This window comes from Trichomycterus rosablanca, chromosome 9 (genome assembly GCF_030014385.1).
Source record: "Trichomycterus rosablanca isolate fTriRos1 chromosome 9, fTriRos1.hap1, whole genome shotgun sequence".
Classification (NCBI taxonomy): Eukaryota; Metazoa; Chordata; class Actinopteri; order Siluriformes; family Trichomycteridae; genus Trichomycterus; species Trichomycterus rosablanca.
The window spans coordinates 23,681,226-23,701,277 of NC_085996.1; the positions used below are offsets into that span (position 1 = coordinate 23,681,226).

Sequence of the window (20,052 nt, forward strand, 5' to 3'; positions counted from 1 at the left end):
TTCTCAGTACAGAATTGCAACTGTTTATATTAGCTTTTCAGAATTCCACTCTGGGAAAGTGTTCTGCTGAGTGATTTCTTAACCAGTTTTTCAGTTGCCTACTAATTATACTAATTCGTCTAACGTGCTCAGGTTCTCCTTTGAATGACCGCTAGACCTGGCACATGCCCAAACACTCAATTTTTCCAGTTAATCGCATTTTTTGTATGCCATTTAATCAGCAGCTAAACCTTTGAGACAAGCCTAACTATCACATGGTCTAGCCCGGGGGTGCCCAAAACGTGCACACTGGTAGATCGCGCCTCATTCATACAGGTCAAGGTCAGGTTGACATGAAATGTGGCCACGGTTTCTTTCATTTGCGGTTTGTTACCATAGGTACAGCTCAGCCCGCCTAAAGCACTGCTAATTTAGAAAGTTTTTCATTCATCAGTAGCCAGTTTGCTCCATTTTTGCATTTTTTTCCTTTTGTAACCAACACTGTGAAGATGAGTGTGCAACCAAGCACAAAGAAACCAAAAACGGTTCGATTCGGACAAGAACACTGCAAAGACAGCTGTTTCGTTCATACTCGGAAGAAGCTGAAGGAGAATATTCAGATCTCATGTTACATACGGAAATTTTAACCCTACAATCTGACGTTCATATGAAGTAAAGGACCTCTGCTGGACGATTTTGGAACTTGCTGGCTGAGGAAAAATATCCAAACATAAGATGTTTAAAGATGTGTAGAAATGTGTCAGGTTAAACTTTTACTTGTTGATATTGAGCACCGAGTTGGTCTCTCTCTGATGTGAGAAGTTTGACTTTAATCTGGATGTCTTCCATCTGTTTCTCAAAGCCCAGCAGCATTGCTTGCAGTTCATCTCGCTCCCTTACAGCACGAGACAGCTCAATATCTGCACGCTCTTCCTGCATACAGACAGCACACAGAAAAGAATTTCAGCTTATTTAGATTTTTAAGACATACACAGTGGATTCAGAATGCATTCAGACCCAATTACTTTTTGTACACTTTGTGTTGTGGAGTTGACCTTGAATGAAAAAAAAAGTATTAATTTCAGGTGGGACAGTGGCGCAGCTCATTGTGCAAGTGCTGCCAAGTACCAGGATCCTAGGGCCATGAGTTCAAATCTGTAATAGCTGGCGGTGTAGAATTTGGTGTTTGCTTTTTGTTTTGCCACACATTCTATATTTCTCACACCTCCAAAAAGCATGTTCGTTTGTTTGTTTGTTTTATTGTTTAACGCCATGTTAACACATTGGTTACTTTCATTTTATTATTTTCGTATGCGAGTCCTCAGTTTTATATTCGTGAATTTTCCATGTATGTTTTCAGATGTTTGTCCAAAAAGCATGTAGATAAAAAAAAAAAAAACTGGCTGAATTTTCCATAGGTGCAGGTGAATGGGTGAATCTGTGATGTCATGCCCTGCAAGAGTGTATTTCAGCTTTGCACTCTGATTGTTATCAGAGTAAAGCAATAATTTAATATAAATTAGTGTATTTATGTATGAATAAAAGGGTGTGTGGTATAATTTTAAATATATAGCAGGGTTTGATCTTTAAAAAACAAAAAAGATGTTTTTTTTGCTCATCACCCTAGGATCTCACCTTAGCAGGCCAGCTTCCCCGACCTCTAGGACTCCTGATTTTGGATGGACTAAGGGTAATGTCGTCAGCTCCTCCTCTTGTCCTGCGGTACCTCTCAGCCTCCTGTTTGTAGTGGTCCCGCTCTTCCTCCAAGCTCTTTACAAATGCATCCAATCGAGATGGAGAGCGATCTTTGCCACATATTCCATGTTGAGCACGCATTCGCTCCAACTCTAGAATAATTTCCTTATCTAAAACACATACAGTTACAAACTGAAAAATGAATAAGCAGCATAAATATTTTGTACATTGTCCATTATCCATTGGCTGGTGTTCTATTGTACATAAAATATTAATAAAATTCATGGTTATTTTACATCTAATGTGAATGTCTTCTCTGCACATCTACTTCACTACTAACTCACCAGCTTGTGTCATTCTCTCTACTTTGTCCTGCAGTCTTCTCTTTTCCTCCTCTAGAAAATTTATTAGTCCCTCCATCTTCTCATTCTGCTTCTGCATTTCAGACAGTTGGTCCATCATACTGTCCTTCTCATGATTCCATTCTGCTAGGTCCTGAAACAACAATCAAAAGCCTTAATCTTAATTATCAATAGAAATGCTGTCAAGTCAGGATCTAAACATAGTCGTTCAGAAGAATATGACTAACAACCTTTGCCAGGCCATAGAAAATAACTTAAGCTCAGTATTCTTACAGATGGCAGAATAACAGTTGATTCAAGGTTGATGTTTGCCCTGTAAAATATGGACCACTTTCACATGTTGAAAGCAAAGGTAGGCTAACATGAAAGCCAGCAATGACATCATATAATTTGCTAGGTTGGCCCATATTTGAGCAAAAGCTGACACATTACCAGGTAACATGACTGTGATTTAGAAATGAAGGCCGTGTATGCAGTTTGTACAGTGAACAAAATTCGTTCTTAAATTAATGCAGTTTGGTAATGCAGTAGTTTACAAGCCAATCAGGTGCAAATAACCAATACAGTGACAATAACAAAAAAAACATGCATGTTAAACTAACTTATGTACTGTAAAGGTTTTAGGTTTTTAACATATATGTATGTAGTCACACTTTTATCAGAATTGCCACAAATTAAGAATGCAGGCTGTAACAACAATCACATAAAAGTGCACTATTAGTTCCATCCATCCATCCATCCATTATCTTCCGCTTATCCGGGGTTCGGGTCGCGGGGGCAGCAACCTAAGTAGAGAAACCCAGACCTCTCTCTCCCCAGCCACCTCTTCCAGCTCAACTGGGGGGATTCCGAGGCGTTCCCAGGCCAGCTGGGAGATATAATCTTTCCAGCGTGTCCTGGGTCTTCCCCGTGGTCTCCCCCCAGCTGGACTTGCCTGAAACACCTTCCTAGGGAGGCGCTCAGGAGGCATCCTTACCAGGTGTCCGAACCACCTCAACTGGCTCCTTTCCACGCGCAGGAGTAGCGGCTCGACTCCGAGTCCCTCCCGGATGACCGAGCTTCTCACCCTATCTCTAAGGGAGAGCCCAGACACCCTGCGGAGAAAACCCATTTCGGCCGCTTGTACTCGCGATCTCGTTCTTTCGGTCATTACCCAAATCTCATGACCATAGGTGAGGGTAGGAACATAGACCGACCGGTAAATCGAGAGCTTTGCCTTATGACTCATGGTGGTGAAGAAAGAGCACTATTAGTTAGGAGTCAATATTAGATGCTTTTCACATGTGTAATCCATTTCTGTTCCTGCACTAGAAGATAATGGCAATTTAACAGACATATGTTAAGCTAGCAATGCTCTGTAAAAATCTATACAGCAAGCTGCCCACACAGCAACAGACTGCTAATTTCACAGCCTATTTCACATGACAGCGTTGTGAACTGCAGTATGGTGCACAGCATATGTACCTGTCGTGATTTAGAGGCGACCTTTTCCAGCTCCTCAATTTGTCTGTGCAGCCGCTGGATTTCTTTCTGGGGGCAGAGGTATAAGTAGGATGAACAGATCAGCGACAGTAGTACTTCATTCAATCTGTTTAAAATTCTAAAAATTCACAATGTGTCGTTTAACACATTGCTCAGGATAAATCCACCATAATTCATCTGCTGCCTCTATAAACTTTCTAGATGGCCACTACTCACAGCATTGTTAGAGTGTAGGGATTTGTTCAGTTTATAATTATTTTATTAGGCAGCTTCCATACACACAACTTAACTGTGTTTATATTTTTTCCAGCTGAATTTTTTGAATGTATCCGTTTCGATATTCTCTTCTTACCTTGGCCTCCTGCAATTCTATGTCTGCTGCCTCAAGCACCATCTCTTTGTCTTTCTCCAACTGCTGTGCAAGCTGGTCTATTTGGGTTAGTTCATTGCACAGTTCCTGGTTCCGGACGCTCAAATCAGCCACCTCATTTTTCTTTTTCTCTTGCAGACCATTCACCTTCTGCTCCAGAGTCCTGTTTGTCTCCTGCAGGTACTCAATCTGACAGAGATAAAATATGAAGACTAAAATGCCATTCTGAAACAACAGCTGTCCATTAGATGTCCAGATTTCATAAGCAGCAGTCCTGCTAAAAACTGTCGAGGGGTCTCAATAAACCTTCAGGTGCAAACATAGCTCTGCATTTTTCCTTTTACAGGCCAAACATAGTCATTTCCAATATCTGATAGCAACTCCCCCACTGCTCTAAAGACACCCCCCCCCCCCCCCATCGCCTACTATGTCTGTAATGTAGACACTCACCAGCTGATAGCACCACTGGGGGTTTGAAGTAGACCCTAGTAGTGGGTTAGTGTAATTTACCACCACATAAGCCAAACACCCTAAAATACAATAAATTAAATAAAAACATAACTAGAGAAGCGACATGTTTTTTTTTTCATAACAGCTAATTACATTTGAAATGACAAGTGGAGATTTGCTGTTCTGGAGGAGCCTTTGTACTTTATCTTTTCTGTACACACTTGGTGACATTTTTTTATATCTATTACATTGCCAGATTTACATATCAAATACAGTAAATTTAGCATGGAAGACACTACATTTCATAAGTACATTTAAAATAATTTAAAAAATTAAAGGAATTAAAATAAGTGCATGTATTAAGGCAGCTGACTTGGTGATAAGCACCTGTTTTAGATTTTAGGGTTTTTTGTGTTTTACAGTGTCCCTGGTATTAACTCTTTCCTTTAATTTCTCTGCTTTGGAACATGCTGCAGATATCAAATTAGGAACTAATATATACTGTATATACAAAGATCAGTTGATTACATAATGTATTAAATATTTTTTCATTGTGCTGTTTTCAAATTAATAGCAGTGAAGAACATATACAAAACTGCTCTAAAGTTTTATTTGCAATTTACCCTCTTTCATGAACTTTAAATCTGAAAATGTTGCTCAGTAAGTACAGTTTCTCACCTGTAGGTTCAAGTGAGCAATAAGCTTTTCATTGCTCATGTTTTGAGCCTCCAGAGAGAGAACGTCATATGGTCGCCCACCATCCAAAGCTCGATTCAGACGCTCAACCTCTTTATCTCGCTCCTCCACCTATCCAAATGACAGAGCACAAACAGCTTTTTTTTAGCTAGATGCCATTTGTGTGCAGGGGCAATAATAACTGAACTGCTGATAATATAAAAAGTGTGTTCTATGGTTAAAACGTATAAAACTCAATGTGCCCACTCTCAATGCGCATGTACAAGTGTAGTTTACAGACACACTCAGAGATTTTAAACTTAACAGGAAAACTTTACTCTGCATTTATATAATTTAAATAAAGAATGAGAATGTTTTGAGTCACAGTCTGAAGCGGATGTGTATGTACATGTTACATATTTTTGTTTGATGAAATTTGTCCCTGTTTACTTCTATTTATTTAGTATTTTATTATGATTTTAACATCATGTTTTACACTTTGGTTATATTCATGACAGGAAAAATAGTTACTCATTACACAAGATTAATCAGTTCATGTCAGACAGTCATGAACAATTTAGTATCTCCAATTCACCTCAATTGCATGTTTTTGGACTGTGGGAGGAACCGGAGCACCCAGAGGAAACCCACGCAGACACGGCGAGAACATGCAAACTCCACACAGAAAGGACCCGGAACGCTTCACCTGGGAATCAAACCCAGGACCTATCATTCTTTGATAAGCATGTTTGTTAGCCCTTGTAATGAACTGTTTGCATCAGGAAGCTGAACTATTATGTTCACTATGTTACACAGTTTATTAATAAATAAAGCATTTGTTGTTATAAAACTCTGATGTGTTTACATTTTGGGACACTATAGTAACCCTTTATTAATGATGGCTGGTTAAAAATTTTTTAAAAAATATGCATGCTTAATTTAAATAGTTCAAATAGGACTGAAAACACACCTGTGTGTTAAGGTGTTTAACTCCACCCTGGGCTCTTTCTAGATCCAACTTTAGTGCAGTCACCTCTTGCTGTAGCTCCTGGATCCTAAAACAAGTGGAAGACCTCATCCACTGAAACTATTTTACAAATTATATATATAAAAAAACTAAAAGCCAAAGAGACATTAGATTTCCTACAACAAGCAGTGGTCTAGTTGTAGACGAGACAAATGTTCCAGTACCTGTCATCAGCAACCTGGAGAAGGTCAGCAATGTACGGGTCATCCGCCTGTGCCACCACTGAAGGGCTGGGATTAGGTGAGGGAGGAAGCAGCTCATCGATCTGCATTCGTTGTCGCCTGAAAGGAATTGGCCTTTTCTTTCCTCCTAATCAAACCAACCAAATGTTACCATTGCACATGTGTTAAAATAAACTTAAAAAGCAGTACTTCAGTGCCAAATTGTTCCCGGTTAATGATCTGATCTGATCATTTACAGAAGCTGTACAACATCTAATTTTGTGGTATGACTTAAGCTTTATTGGAAAATAGGAAAAAAACATTTATTTACTATTCCTTCCTACAGATAAACAAATGATATTATGACTAGAAACAGAGTAAATAAATAAGACTGAACATAAGTAAGCATGGCTGATCACTTGAACACTAATATAAAAGACAGTAGACTAAAAAGCATAGTAGATAAGCCATCCTACCCGGCGTCTGCACAACAGCCTGCATGTTCTTTTCTTGGAGCTGCTGAATGTGTTCCGTTTTAGCTTTGCTGTCTTTCTCCAGGGCACGCACCTTATGCACATACTGGTTGTTGAGGAACTTCAGATCTGAGGTTTCATGGTCAAGTTTCCTGATGTATGCCTTTAGCTCTAAGGACATAAGAGAAACGACATCAGATGTGGTTCATTATGTTCTAGCGAAAAGTGTGAATTTGTATGGTATAGTCAAAAACAATGGTGGATAAAGTACCTGAAAGCATTACTTGAGTAAAGTACAAGTATATTACCAGAAATTTACTTTGATACAAGTTAAAGTCAAAATATTACTTCAGTGACAGTATTGAAGTATCTGATGTTTAATGTACTAACTTACTAATGCAATGTAAGTATCAAAAGCAATTTTCTGATATTAAATGTACTTAAGTACTGAAAGTAGAAGTACAAGTTGATGCTGTTAATAAAAACATGAGCGGTCAGAATTTAAAAATATGAAGATTGTTCTTTTAAGCCTGTAAACCAACTTAACAATGGAGCCGACATTACAGCTACAGAAAAACCAGGTCTTTACAACATTCACAACATAAGCATTTATAGAACAAAATACATTTCCTTTCTTCCCTCTGAACATAATCGGTGCCAAATTATGATTACAATTACCTGTTTGTCATTATTTCATTTTTACTAGCTCCAAATTGCCCTATCCCAACTTTTTGAGAATGTGTTGTAGGCCTGAAATGCATGTATATGTACAGTATATTACCAGTTGAAACAAAGTAGACAAAACATGAAATATCTTGGGTTCATATAAGATGGAAAGAGTCAATATAAATGTAAGAAACAGTGTGTCGTTTTTATTTGCATTTTCTATACTGTTTATAGAGTTTAACAAAACGTACAGCGCTTTTAGCCCTTTAACACTAAAAATAACACACATCATATAAAAACTGTAAAATGCGACAAAAACAGTTAGAAATCATAAAAAAAATACAATAAAACCTGCACTTTACCTTTACTGGAGGTGTCCATGGCCTAATGAGATGGTGGAAGAAGAGTAGTGCAGAGGAGGGGGTTACAGGTGTTGCTTGGAAGGATAATCCCCTTCCATCAACACATCAGACACTTGGACTTGGATTATTTCCCTTTTTAGTATTTTTTCTAAGTGAACTACCCCAGGTACAGGCTCTGGCTCTAACTTTGTCAACCAGTGATCAAGATTAGTTTGTTCCTGTCTTGTCCTCAGAACGCCTCTGAAGTAAGAGACCGCCTGATCATTCAGTTGGTTGCAATTTCTAGTCGTCAGAGCCTGGTCAGGATGATATTTTAACAGGAAGTTTTGAACGTCATTCCATTTCTCACAAATTTCTACGATTAGGGAAGTTGGTGCATCCTCCCTTACTACCTCCTCCTCACTTGAACACCACTCAGCCAACTTTTGTAGGTCCTGCAGCTCCGCTGTTGTCAGCTCTTGCCGATGTTCATCCACTAACTCCTCAACATCAGCTGCATCCACCTCTAACCCCATGGTCTGACCCAAGGATACGATATCCTGCACAACTTCACCCTCTCCGATGTCACTTGCAGCCTCAAACTCTTCAAAGTCTTGTAGGGTCACTGCTTCTGGCCACAGATTTCTCCAGGCTGAATTTATTGTCTTGTATGAGACCTCATCCCAGGCTTTTGTGATGAGTTGCAGGCCGCTCAGGATGTTAAAATGCTGCGTCCAGAATTCTTTGAGGGTCAACTGGCTGTCCATGGTGACTTCAAAGCACTTCTGAAAGAGCGCCCTGGTATAGAGCTTCTTAAAGTTGGAGATCACTTGTTGATCCATGGGTTGGATGAGCGGAGTAGTGTTGGGGGGCAGGAACCTAACAGTCAGGAATCTGTTCTCCTCCAGGAGGTAATCATCGGCATTTGGAGGATGGGCGGGCGCACTGTCCAAAAGCAGGAGAGCTCTTATAGGCAAATGTGTGTCCTGCAGGTATTGTTTAACAGTGGGGCAGAAAACTTCATTAAGCCACTCGCTGAAAATTTGCCTAGTGACCAAAGCTTTGGTATTGGCCCTCCACATGACTGGCAGCTTACTTTTTTGAACACTGTTTTTCTTGAAAGCGCGTGGGGTTTCACTATGGTAAACTAGCAGGGGTTTTATTTTCAAGCACCCACTAGCATTACCACACAACACCAGGGTAAGCTTGTCTTTCATGGGCTTGTGGCCGGGTAAAGCCCTCTCCTCTTTCATAATGTAGGTTCTGCTGGGCATTTTCTTCCAGAAAAGCCCAGTCTCATCGCAGTTAAACACTTGCTGGGGAACAAAACCCTCGGTCTCCACGTACTCCTGGAATTCTTTCACGAATTTCTCGGCAGCTTTTTTGTTGGCATTGGCTGCTTCGCCACGCCTATTAACAATATAAATGCCAGTCCTTTTCTTAAAATTATCAAACCAGCCGTGACTGGCTTTGAACACTTCAACACTTTCACCACTCGGGCCTGGTCTGTCTTTCAAAAGATCAGCGTGTAACAGTTTTGCTTTTTCACAAATCATGGTTTGAGAAACGCTGTCGCCGGCTAACTGCTTTTCATTAATCCACAACAAAAGCAATTTTTCTACTTCTTCGATTGCTTGAGAACGATGTTTACTTAGTGATTTCACTCCTTTCGCAACATCAGCATTCTTGATCGTTTCCTTATATTTCTTAAAGGTGGAAATAGTCGATCTTGGAATGCCGTATACCTTAGAGAGTTCAGTAACGCTAACACCGCTCTCGAATTTCGCTATGATCTCCTTCTTTACTTCTACTGTAACGCGAGATATCTTCCTCTTTTGCTCAGCACTATCGCTTTTCACCTTCTTAGGAGCCATGATGAAGATTAAGGGCACGATAAACCGCTAAAGAAGAACTTCACTGAGCGAGAGCTAATGCGTGACGAACGCTTACCCCTTTGTGTACATCGCACACCGCTTAAATGCGCAGTGCCGGGTTTAAATCGCTGACCACTTTGCTGCGCAGTGCAGCCTACGCGAGACAAACTAGTTCTCGCACGCGCGTCAAGTTTAAAGCTACAAATTCCTCGACGAAGTGTTTGTTTGTTTGTTTATTGGAATTTTAACGTCATGTTTTACACTTTGGTTACATTCATGACAGGAACGGTAGTTACACAAGATTCATCAGTTCACAAGATTATATCAAACACAGTCATGGACAATTTAGTATCTCCAATCTACCTCACTTGCATGTCTTTGGACTGTGGGAGGAAACCGGAGCACCCGGAGGAAACCCACGCGACACGGGGAGAACATGCAAACTCCACACAGAAAGGACCCGAACTGCCCCACCTGGGGATCGAACCCAGGACCTTCTTGCTGTGAGGTGAGGGGCCGCCCCCCCTCGACGAAGTGTGTCGAGTTTTAAAGATTTCGAGTTTAAGGGACACCAAGTTTCAAGGTACCACTGAAGCAAGGCCAAATAGAGTACTGTAATTGTCAACATCTTTGTAACAAGTTACGAGGGTTCTTCAAAAAGTTTCCGCACTTTTAAATTTAATTTTTTTTTAAAACATCACTAAAAATTACATCACTTTTCTACATTTCCCAGCGTCATACTAACTTTTTAATGCCATCAGCAAAAAAAATGTTTTTGGTTGAGCACATAGCCACAGATGCACCGCTGCTTTCACATCATCACATGAAAATCTTCTTCCCCTTAAAGCTTCTTTGAGCGATCCAAAAAAGTGAAAATCAGATGGCGCTAAATCTGGACTATAAGCTCTCTCAGTCTTTCAGACACAACCGATTACTTCTCCTCCCGCCCTCACAGTTTCCAACAAAAATATAAAAGTGCGGTAACTTTTTGAAGATCTTTGTAATCCTGGAATACCGTTGTTCATAATTTTGTAAAAAGAAAAACATGTTTGTTTATGCTTAAAAGCTTATGCTTTTGTTATATTGATTAGTACGTTAAAAGGCAGAACAGAAACAGCACTAGGTAGTGGTAGTGGTGGCAAGTAAAAACACTTTCTAGCATGGCCCAAAATTACCCAAAGGTGTTCAGTTATGTGCCATCCTGGAAGAACTATAAGTTCACTAAAAAAAATAATAATAAAATTTTATTTGAAAAGTGCCTTTCATGACACCCAAGGCACACTGCACTGCACAGCACAATAAAAAATAAAGAAAAATCGAAGAAAAAATACAAATAAGAATAGACATTAACAAATATGGAAACGCTAAACATGTGGCACAGTTCTGGGTCACCAAAAAGCCAGATGGAAAAGAGGGGTTTTGAGGTGAGTTTTGAACACGGCTGCAGATGAACAAGCACATAACTCTAGAGGAAGACTATTCCACAACTTGGGGCCAGCAACACTAAATGCCCTGTCCCAAATGTACACAATTTAGCTGGACTACCTGTGTACCCTGAATGGGCTGCAAGTACTGCCTCATGCTACCAATAGTGACAAAACACTCGCAAAACACAAAAATAAAAAGAAATCAGTGGCCAATCTGTGGCCACCAAACCTTTTGGGGGTTGACCTGCTGATGCATATCCAGTGCACCTGTTGTTACTTTCATTTGCACCAAAGCGAAATAAATCGATTTGCAATAGATTGATATAGATATCTACGAAATTTAACTACGTTTAATACTGTGATTATTAAGTGTTCTACTAATTTTTTAACAGTGCATTTACCTCTAGTGATTCGATCCTTCTCCTCCCTTAATTTCAGAAGACCCAAATGCAGCTCGTTATTCTCTCGAACCAGTCGAGCATTCTCCGTCTTATACGGCTCCAACAAGGCATCAAGATTTCGACTTTCTTTTTCTGTCTTTCCAGCCGAGAGTTTGGCATTTCGAAGACTTTCAGTAGTGTGGACTAAGTCACTGGACAGAAAATTCACAGAATAATACAAATTTTCATGTCACTGGGACTTCAGAAACACTAAACAATTTAATTCTCACTCAGAACAAGTAGATAATACAACAGTAATAGTCACTTTTTATTGCTTAGATTCAGTTCAGTTGAAAATATTTCTAAAACAGATCTATATGATTATTGATGCTCATTACATAGCTTACGTGCACTTAAGAAATTAAAATAACTTACCTAAAAAGCTTTTCAACCAGTGGCAGGGACTCAATGCCTAATGGCTGTCTGTAACCAAGCTGATCTAGACGTTTTCGGAGATTAATGAATTTTCGCTCAGCATTAGAACTCATCATGGCACTCTGACTAACCTGTAGATTTTAAGACAGTTAAAATAAAACTAAAACATACTACATTAAAGATGCATTATTTTAACCTTTATAAAAATAGTGTGAATTCGTGAGTATTTGCTGTTTTAATTGATTACAACTTTCGTTTTGGATATAACCAATTTCCCTATGCACACTGCTGACACAAGCCACTTGAACAACAGCCTTGCTGGCAGAGAAGGGCCGGGGGTTAATGCATTTCTTCACCAACATGCTTCCCTCACTGGCCAGCTGGGAATACTTACAGAGTGCTTTAACACTGGGAGCCTCACTGTATTTCTTTACCCCTCATGCTGGCACACTGACCAGACTGTAGGAGTCACAGCAGCAAGGAGGTAAATCCTTATCTGGCCTGTCTAGACATGGGCAGTTGTGTCTGTGCCTGGCTTTGGTTGGCAAATTGTCTAATTTTGTATTTGTATTTTACTTGTACTATCATTCAGATATGTTTAAAAAATAAAAAGGTAAAAAGTATTTAGACAGTGTATTAAAATATATAAATATGTCAATGTTACATAAATCTAGTAATTAAATATTAATTACTATAGTAAGTAAATATTAATGCAGCAAATAGAAAAATTGCAAATATTATATAAGAGCTTTGCAATTTGTTTGGAAGATTGTCCTCAACGAGTAGCAATCATGGTGAAGGTGGAGCTTCCTAAAGTTCTAAGGGACAAACTAATACTCTTTTGACTGAATGGGCACAAATTCCCACAGATATACTTCTTTTTCAGAAGACTGGCTGGTGTTATAGCTAAAAGACTATATGTTTTTGAAATGGGATATTCAACATGCTCATGTCCAAATACTCTTGGTCTTATAGCTTGGAGCCCTGATAGGGTGGCATGGTGGCTCAGTGGGTAGTACTGTCGCCTCACAGCAAGAAGGTCCTGGGTTCAGTTCCCAGGTGGAGCGGTCCAGGTCCTTTCTGTGTGGAGTTTGCATGTTCTCCCTGTGTTTGTGTGGGTTTCCTCTGGGAGCTCCGGTTTCCTCCCACAGTCCTACATGTAAGTAAGGTGAGTTGGAGATACAAAATTGTCCATGACTGTGTTTGACATTGAACTTGTGAACTGATGAATTTGTGTAACGAATAACTACTGTTCCTGTCATGAATGTAACCAAAGTGTAAAACATGACATTAAAATCCTAATAAATATAAAAAACAGAGCCCTAGTAATTGTCCACTACAGTTTTGTAACAAGTTACTTTGTGATGCTGGAATACTTTATTCATATTTTTTATTAAAACACATTTGCTTATGCTTTAAAGACATAGGTTTTTGATCAGTACGTCAAAAGGCAGAACAGAAACAGAACACTATGTAGTGGCAGTAAGAAAAAGCTCTTTCTAGCACAAAATGACCCAAAGTTGTTTAGTTAAGTTGATATTCACAGGCCAAAGCATACAATTTACATATTTTTTTTATATTTGTCAAACTTATTAGTAACTTTTCATGCTCTGTAGATAGGGGCATTCTGGAAGAGACCACTCCATTGTTGCCATTCCTTGGGATTTTTCCCAAGATCTTGGGATTTGGGGGATCGACTTGGAATTTGGGGATTTTACCGAATAATATTGGGATTTGCACTTAAGCAAATAAAATCTGCATTCAATTTTATGGTCTACAGTCACAAATAAGGAATGACAAAAAGTGCTACTACTAAATAATAACCTCTGGTTGTCGCTGGTCATTTCTACGGTTACTCTACATATACTTATTTACTTCGTACATTTTTTTGGATGCAAGAAAATGTCATGTCTGTTGTCATTCGGGCATTTTACTTCTGTTTTTTAGTAATTGTTGTTTGTTTGTTTGTTTATTAGAATTTTAACGTCATGTTTTTACACTTTGGTTACATTCATGACAGAAACGGTAATTACTCATTAGTAATCTCATTTCATCAGTTCACAAGGTTATATCAAACACAGTCATGGACAATTTAGTGTCTCCAATTCACCTCACTTGCACGTCTTTGGACTGTGGGAGGAAACCAGAGCACCCGGAGTAAACCCACGCAGACACGGGGAGAACATGCAAACTCCACACAGAAAGGACCCGGATCGCCCCACCTGGGGATCGAACCCAGGACCTTCTTGCAGGAATAAATCTGCATCAATCGTCAAAGTGTAAACAGTTTAAAATCTGATTCGATGACTGCGATCACAGTGATCATTGTGAAAATGGATCTCATATTTTTACTTCGTCAGTTAACTTGGGATTTTTTGTTTTTGTGAATATTTGTAAAAATATGTTCACAATCTTCACAATTTTGTCGTTTTCAGTTACTTGGGATTTTTGTGGCAAGATCTTGGGAATTCTTAAAATAGAGAGTGGCAACACTGGACCACTCCTATTAGGACCTTAAGGTTCCAGAATATTTATTAAATTATTAGAATATATTTGCCATGATTTTAAATAACATGTCTCTGTAAGTGGACCCCAACTTCTTTCAGTAATATGCACTCTTTATGTGTCCCCATTTAGTCACCTTTGTACAGATTACAGCATTTAAGAATACAGTTTAAAAGCTTAATACACTTGCAAAAGGCATGTAATGACCTGCAATGTATTAAGCAATTCAGACTATACATTTAGTAGTGCACTTAATTCTATCATGTATTTAAGGCCTGACCGTTTAATTCTTATTAACTTAATTATAATTAACCACCTAACACAATAATTAAAAACAATTAACTTTAGTTTATACAAATTTTAAGCACTTACCTGATAGCTATGATAATAAGCTATCTGTCAGTTAGCCACGCAAAGCAGACGCTGACTAGTTAAAGGAACAGAAAATTAACGTCAACATTAGCATCTTAGCTTAGCTTAGCTAGTTCTGTTTACAGTGAACCAGCCAGCACGAGTTAAATTGTAAAAGTGCTAATTCACCGTGTCTCTGAGGTCGTACCTCACTATCACAAACAGCGTCCTACACTAACATGAACTTATTTAGAGGTTTCTGGTGAGGTGGCTAATTATTGCAGTTTCCTCCTTCGTTACAGAGAAGCTATGTTTTCCGCTAACGCTAAAGCACTGTTTGAAAATGGCGCCCAACCGAAAACACCGTTACCATAGAAACGACAGTCACACGAACTAGCCATGGTGAAACAGCGACATCAGGCGTCTATTCTATGTAAACAAAACATTTTTGATACAGTACATCATTCCTTGTCGTTAAATCGCTTCATACCTGAGCGGTAGAGGTCGTAGTGTGTCCTGAGCTTAACTTAAAACTCTGTGCCCGTGGAGGCAACACACTCTGGATAAAAGCGCCAGCCATTGCAGTGCATTAAACACATAGCAACTCACTCTTTCCTAAGGTCTGTTATATTAGCAAAGCCACCTACAGGCATGTTTTTGGCAGGTGTGAGAAAAACCTTGCTTTACGGTGGGTAGCACTGTCTCCTTGCAGCAAGAACAGCCTGGGTTTGATTCCCCAGCCATACAGCCAGTGTCCTTTCTGTGTGGAGTTTGCATATTCTCAGTGTGTCCAGGAGGGTTCTCTTTGGGTCCTCTGTTTCCTCCACAAGTCCAAAGACATGAGGTCAGGTTAGTTGGAGTGTGTGTGTGTGTGTGTGTGTGTGTCTTCTGATGGACTGGCAACTTGTCTAGGTGTTTACAGCCTTTCCTATGTGTACCATGTTATAGTACAGTGGAGCACCTCTGGGTGTATGCTGTTATCACATACTGTGTACCATGTTATAGTACAGTGGAGCACCTCTGGGTGTATGCTGTTATCACATACTGTGTACCATGTTATAGTACAGTGGAGCACCTCTGGGTGTATGCTGTTATCACATACTGTGTACCATGTTATAGTACAGTGGAGCACCTCTGGGTGTATGCTGTTATCACATACTGTGTACCATGTTATAGTACAGTGGAGCACCTCTGGGTGTATGCTGTTATCACATACTGTGTACCATGTTATAGTACAGTGGAGCACCTCTGGGTGTATACTGTTATCACATACTGTGTAGACAGTTATAGTATAGTGGAGCACCTCTGGGTGTATACTGTTATCACATACTGTGTAGCCAGTTATAGTACAGTGGAGCACCTCTGGGTGTATGCTGTTATCACATACTGTGTACCATGTTATAGTACAGTGGAGCACCTCTGGGTGTATGCTGTTATCACATACTGTGTACCATGTTATAGTACAGTGGAGCACCTCTGGGTGTATACTGTTATCACATACTGTGTAGACAGTTATAGTATAGTGGAGCACCTCTGGGTGTATACTGTTATCACATACTGTGTAGACAGTTATAGTATAGTGGAGCACCTCTGGGTGTATGCTGTTATCACATACTGTGTACCATGTTATAGTACAGTGGAGCACCTCTGGGTGTATACTGTTATCACATACTGTGTAGACAGTTATAGTATAGTGGAGCATCTCTGGGTGTATACTGTTATCACATACTGTGTAGACAGTTATAGTATAGTGGAGAACCTCTGGGTGTATGCTGTTATCACATACTGTGTACCATGTTATAGTACAGTGGAGCACCTCTGGGTGTATGCTGTTATCACATACTGTGTACCATGTTATAGTACAGTGGAGCACCTCTGGGTGTATGCTGTTATCACATACTGTGTACCATGTTATAGTACAGTGGAGCACCTCTGGGTGTATGCTGTTATCACATACTGTGTACCATGTTATAGTACAGTGGAGCACCTCTGGGTGTATACTGTTATCACATACTGTGTAGACAGTTATAGTACAGTGGAGCATCTCTGGTTGTATACTGTTATCACATACTGTGTAGACAGTTATAGTATAGTGGAGCATCTCTGGGTGTATACTGTTATCACATACTGTGTAGACAGTTATAGTATAGTGGAGCATCTCTGGGTGTATACTGTTATCACATACTGTGTAGACAGTTATAGTATAGTGGAGCATCTCTGGGTGTATACTGTTATCACATACTGTGTAGCCAGTTATAGTATAGTGGAGCACCTCTGGGTGTATACTGTTATCACATACTGTGTAGACAGTTATAGTACAGTGGAGCATCTCTGGGTGTATACTGTTATCACATACTGTGTAGACAGTTATAGTATAGTGGAGCACCTCTGGGTGTATACTGTTATCACATACTGTGTAGACAGTTATAGTACAGTGGAGCATCTCTGGGTGTATACTGTTATCACATACTGTGTAGACAGTTATAGTATAGTGGAGCACCTCTGGGTGTATACTGTTATCACATACTGTGTAGCCAGTTATAGTATAGTGGAGCACCTCTGGGTGTATACTGTTATCACATACTGTGTAGCCAGTTATAGTATAGTGGAGCACCTCTGGGTGTATACTGTTATCACATACTGTGTAGACAGTTATAGTATAGTGGAGCATCTCTGGGTGTATACTGTTATCACATACTGTGTAGCCAGTTATAGTATAGTGGAGCACCTCTGGGTGTATACTGTTATCACATACTGTGTAGACAGTTATAGTATAGTGGAGCACCTCTGGGTGTATACTGTTATCACATACTGTGTAGACAGTTATAGTATAGTGGAGCACCTCTGGGTGTATACTGTTATCACATACTGTGTAGCCAGTTATACTGTAGTATAGTGGAGCATCTCTGGGTGTATACTGTTATCACATACTGTGTAGCCAGTTATAGTACAGTGGAGCATCTCTGGGTGTATACTGTTATCACATACTGTGTAGACAGTTATAGTATAGTGGAGCACCTCTGGGTGTATACTGTTATCACATACTGTGTAGCCAGTTATAGTACAGTGGAGCATCTCTGGGTGTATACTGTTATCACATACTGTGTAGACAGTTATAGTATAGTGGAGCATCTCTGGGTGTATACTGTTATCACATACTGTGTAGCCAGTTATAGTACAGTGGAGCATCTCTGGGTGTATACTGTTATCACATACTGTGTAGACAGTTATAGTATAGTGGAGCACCTCTGGGTGTATACTGTTATCACATACTGTGTAGCCAGTTATAGTACAGTGGAGCATCTCTGGGTGTATACTGTTATCACATACTGTGTAGCCAGTTATAGTATAGTGGAGCATCTCTGGGTGTATACTGTTATCACATACTGTGTACCATGTTATAGTACAATGGAGCACCTCTGGGTGTATACTGTTATCACATACTGTGTAGACAGTTATAGTATAGTGGAGCATCTCTGGGTGTATACTGTTATCACATACTGTGTAGACAGTTATAGTATAGTGGAGCATCTCTGGGTGTATACTGTTATCACATACTGTGTAGACAGTTATAGTATAGTGGAGCATCTCTGGGTGTATACTGTTATCACATACTGTGTAGACAGTTATAGTATAGTGGAGCATCTCTGGGTGTATACTGTTATCACATACTGTGTAGCCAGTTATAGTATAGTGGAGCACCTCTGGGTGTATACTGTTATCACATACTGTGTAGACAGTTATAGTATAGTGGAGCACCTCTGGGTGTATACTGTTATCACATACTGTGTAGACAGTTATAGTACAATGGAGCACCTCTGGGTGTATACTGTTATCACATACTGTGTAGCCAGTTATAGTATAGTGGAGCATCTCTGGGTGTATACTGTTATCACATACTGTGTACCATGTTATAGTACAATGGAGCACCTCTGGGTGTATACTGTTATCACATACTGTGTAGACAGTTATAGTATAGTGGAGCACCTCTGGGTGTATGCTGTTATCACATACTGTGTAGCCAGTTATAGTATAGTGGAGCATCTCTGGGTGTATACTGTTATCACATACTGTGTAGACAGTTATAGTATAGTGGAGCACCTCTGGGTGTATGCTGTTATCACATACTGTGTAGCCAGTTATAGTATAGTGGAGCATCTCTGGGTGTATACTGTTATCACATACTGTGTAGCCAGTTATAGTACAGTGGAGCATCTCTGGGTGTATACTGTTATCACATACTGTGTACCATGTTATAGTACAATGGAGCACCTCTGGGTGTATACTGTTATCACATACTGTGTAGACAGTTATAGTATAGTGGAGCATCTCTGGGTGTATACTGTTATCACATACTGTGTAGCCAGTTATAGTATAGTGGAGCATCTCTGGGTGTATACTGTTATCACATACTGTGTAGCCAGTTATAGTATAGTGGAGCATCTCTGGGTGTATACTGTTATCACATACTGTGTAGCCAGTTATAGTACAGTGGAGCATCTCTGGGTGTATACTGTTATCACATACTGTGTACCATGTTATAGTACAATGGAGCACCTCTGGGTGTATACTGTTATCACATACTGTGTAGACAGTTATAGTATAGTGGAGCATCTCTGGGTGTATACTGTTATCACATACTGTGTAGCCAGTTATAGTATAGTGGAGCATCTCTGGGTGTATACTGTTATCACATACTGTGTAGACAGTTATAGTATAGTGGAGCATCTCTGGGTGTATACTGTTATCACATACTGTGTAGCCAGTTATAGTATAGTGGAGCACCTCTGGGTGTATACTGTTATCACATACTGTGTAGACAGTTATAGTATAGTGGAGCACCTCTGGGTGTATACTGTTATCACATACTATGTAGCCAGTTATAGTATAGTGGAGCACCTCTGGGTGTATACTGTTATCACATACTGTGTAGCCAGTTATACTGTAGTATAGTGGAGCATCTCTGGGTGTATACTGTTATCACATACTATGTAGCCAGTTATAGTATAGTGGAGCACCTCTGGGTGTATACTGTTATCACATACTATGTAGCCAGTTATAGTATAGTGGAGCACCTCTGGGTGTATACTGTTATCACATACTGTGTAGCCAGTTATACTGTAGTATAGTGGAGCATCTCTGGGTGTATACTGTTATCACATACTGTGTAGCCAGTTATAGTACAGTGGAGCATCTCTGGGTGTATACTGTTATCACATACTGTGTAGACAGTTATAGTATAGTGGAGCACCTCTGGGTGTATACTGTTATCACATACTGTGTAGCCAGTTATAGTACAGTGGAGCATCTCTGGGTATATACTGTTATCACATACTGTGTAGCCAGTTATAGTACAGTGGAGCATCTCTGGGTGTATACTGTTATCACATACTGTGTAG

General features: G+C 39.8%; 1 protein-coding gene across 12 annotated transcripts in view; it reads right to left on the reverse strand.

Moving 5' to 3' along the window:
* The window catches only part of cep135 (centrosomal protein 135), a 36,864-nt gene extending 21,960 nt beyond the window's left edge, over nucleotides 1-14,904 (reverse strand). For 11 of the 12 annotated variants that reach the window (XR_010013717.1, XR_010013720.1, XR_010013722.1 and 8 more), the window contains exons 1-13: nucleotides 14,843-14,904; nucleotides 14,675-14,729; nucleotides 11,798-11,928; nucleotides 11,384-11,574; nucleotides 6,678-6,845; nucleotides 6,205-6,349; nucleotides 5,984-6,068; nucleotides 5,017-5,145; nucleotides 3,871-4,077; nucleotides 3,501-3,566; nucleotides 2,019-2,169; nucleotides 1,615-1,844; nucleotides 757-912 (exon numbers count right to left, since the gene is read on the reverse strand). Coding sequence is in view for 3 of the 12 variants with exons in the window: in XM_063002115.1 (XP_062858185.1) it covers nucleotides 757-912; nucleotides 1,615-1,844; nucleotides 2,019-2,169; nucleotides 3,501-3,566; nucleotides 3,871-4,077; nucleotides 5,017-5,145; nucleotides 5,984-6,068; nucleotides 6,205-6,349; nucleotides 6,678-6,845; nucleotides 11,384-11,574; nucleotides 11,798-11,913 (1,644 nt within the window). In the remaining 9 variants the exon portion in view is untranslated. Of the gene's footprint in view, nucleotides 1-756; nucleotides 913-1,614; nucleotides 1,845-2,018; nucleotides 2,170-3,500; nucleotides 3,567-3,870; nucleotides 4,078-5,016; nucleotides 5,146-5,983; nucleotides 6,069-6,204; nucleotides 6,350-6,677; nucleotides 6,846-7,702; nucleotides 7,883-11,383; nucleotides 11,575-11,797; nucleotides 11,929-14,674; nucleotides 14,730-14,842 lie in introns of those variants that run through there. The other variant, XM_063002116.1, reaches the window with a different exon arrangement.
* Between the last annotated feature and the right edge of the window lie 5,148 nt (nucleotides 14,905-20,052).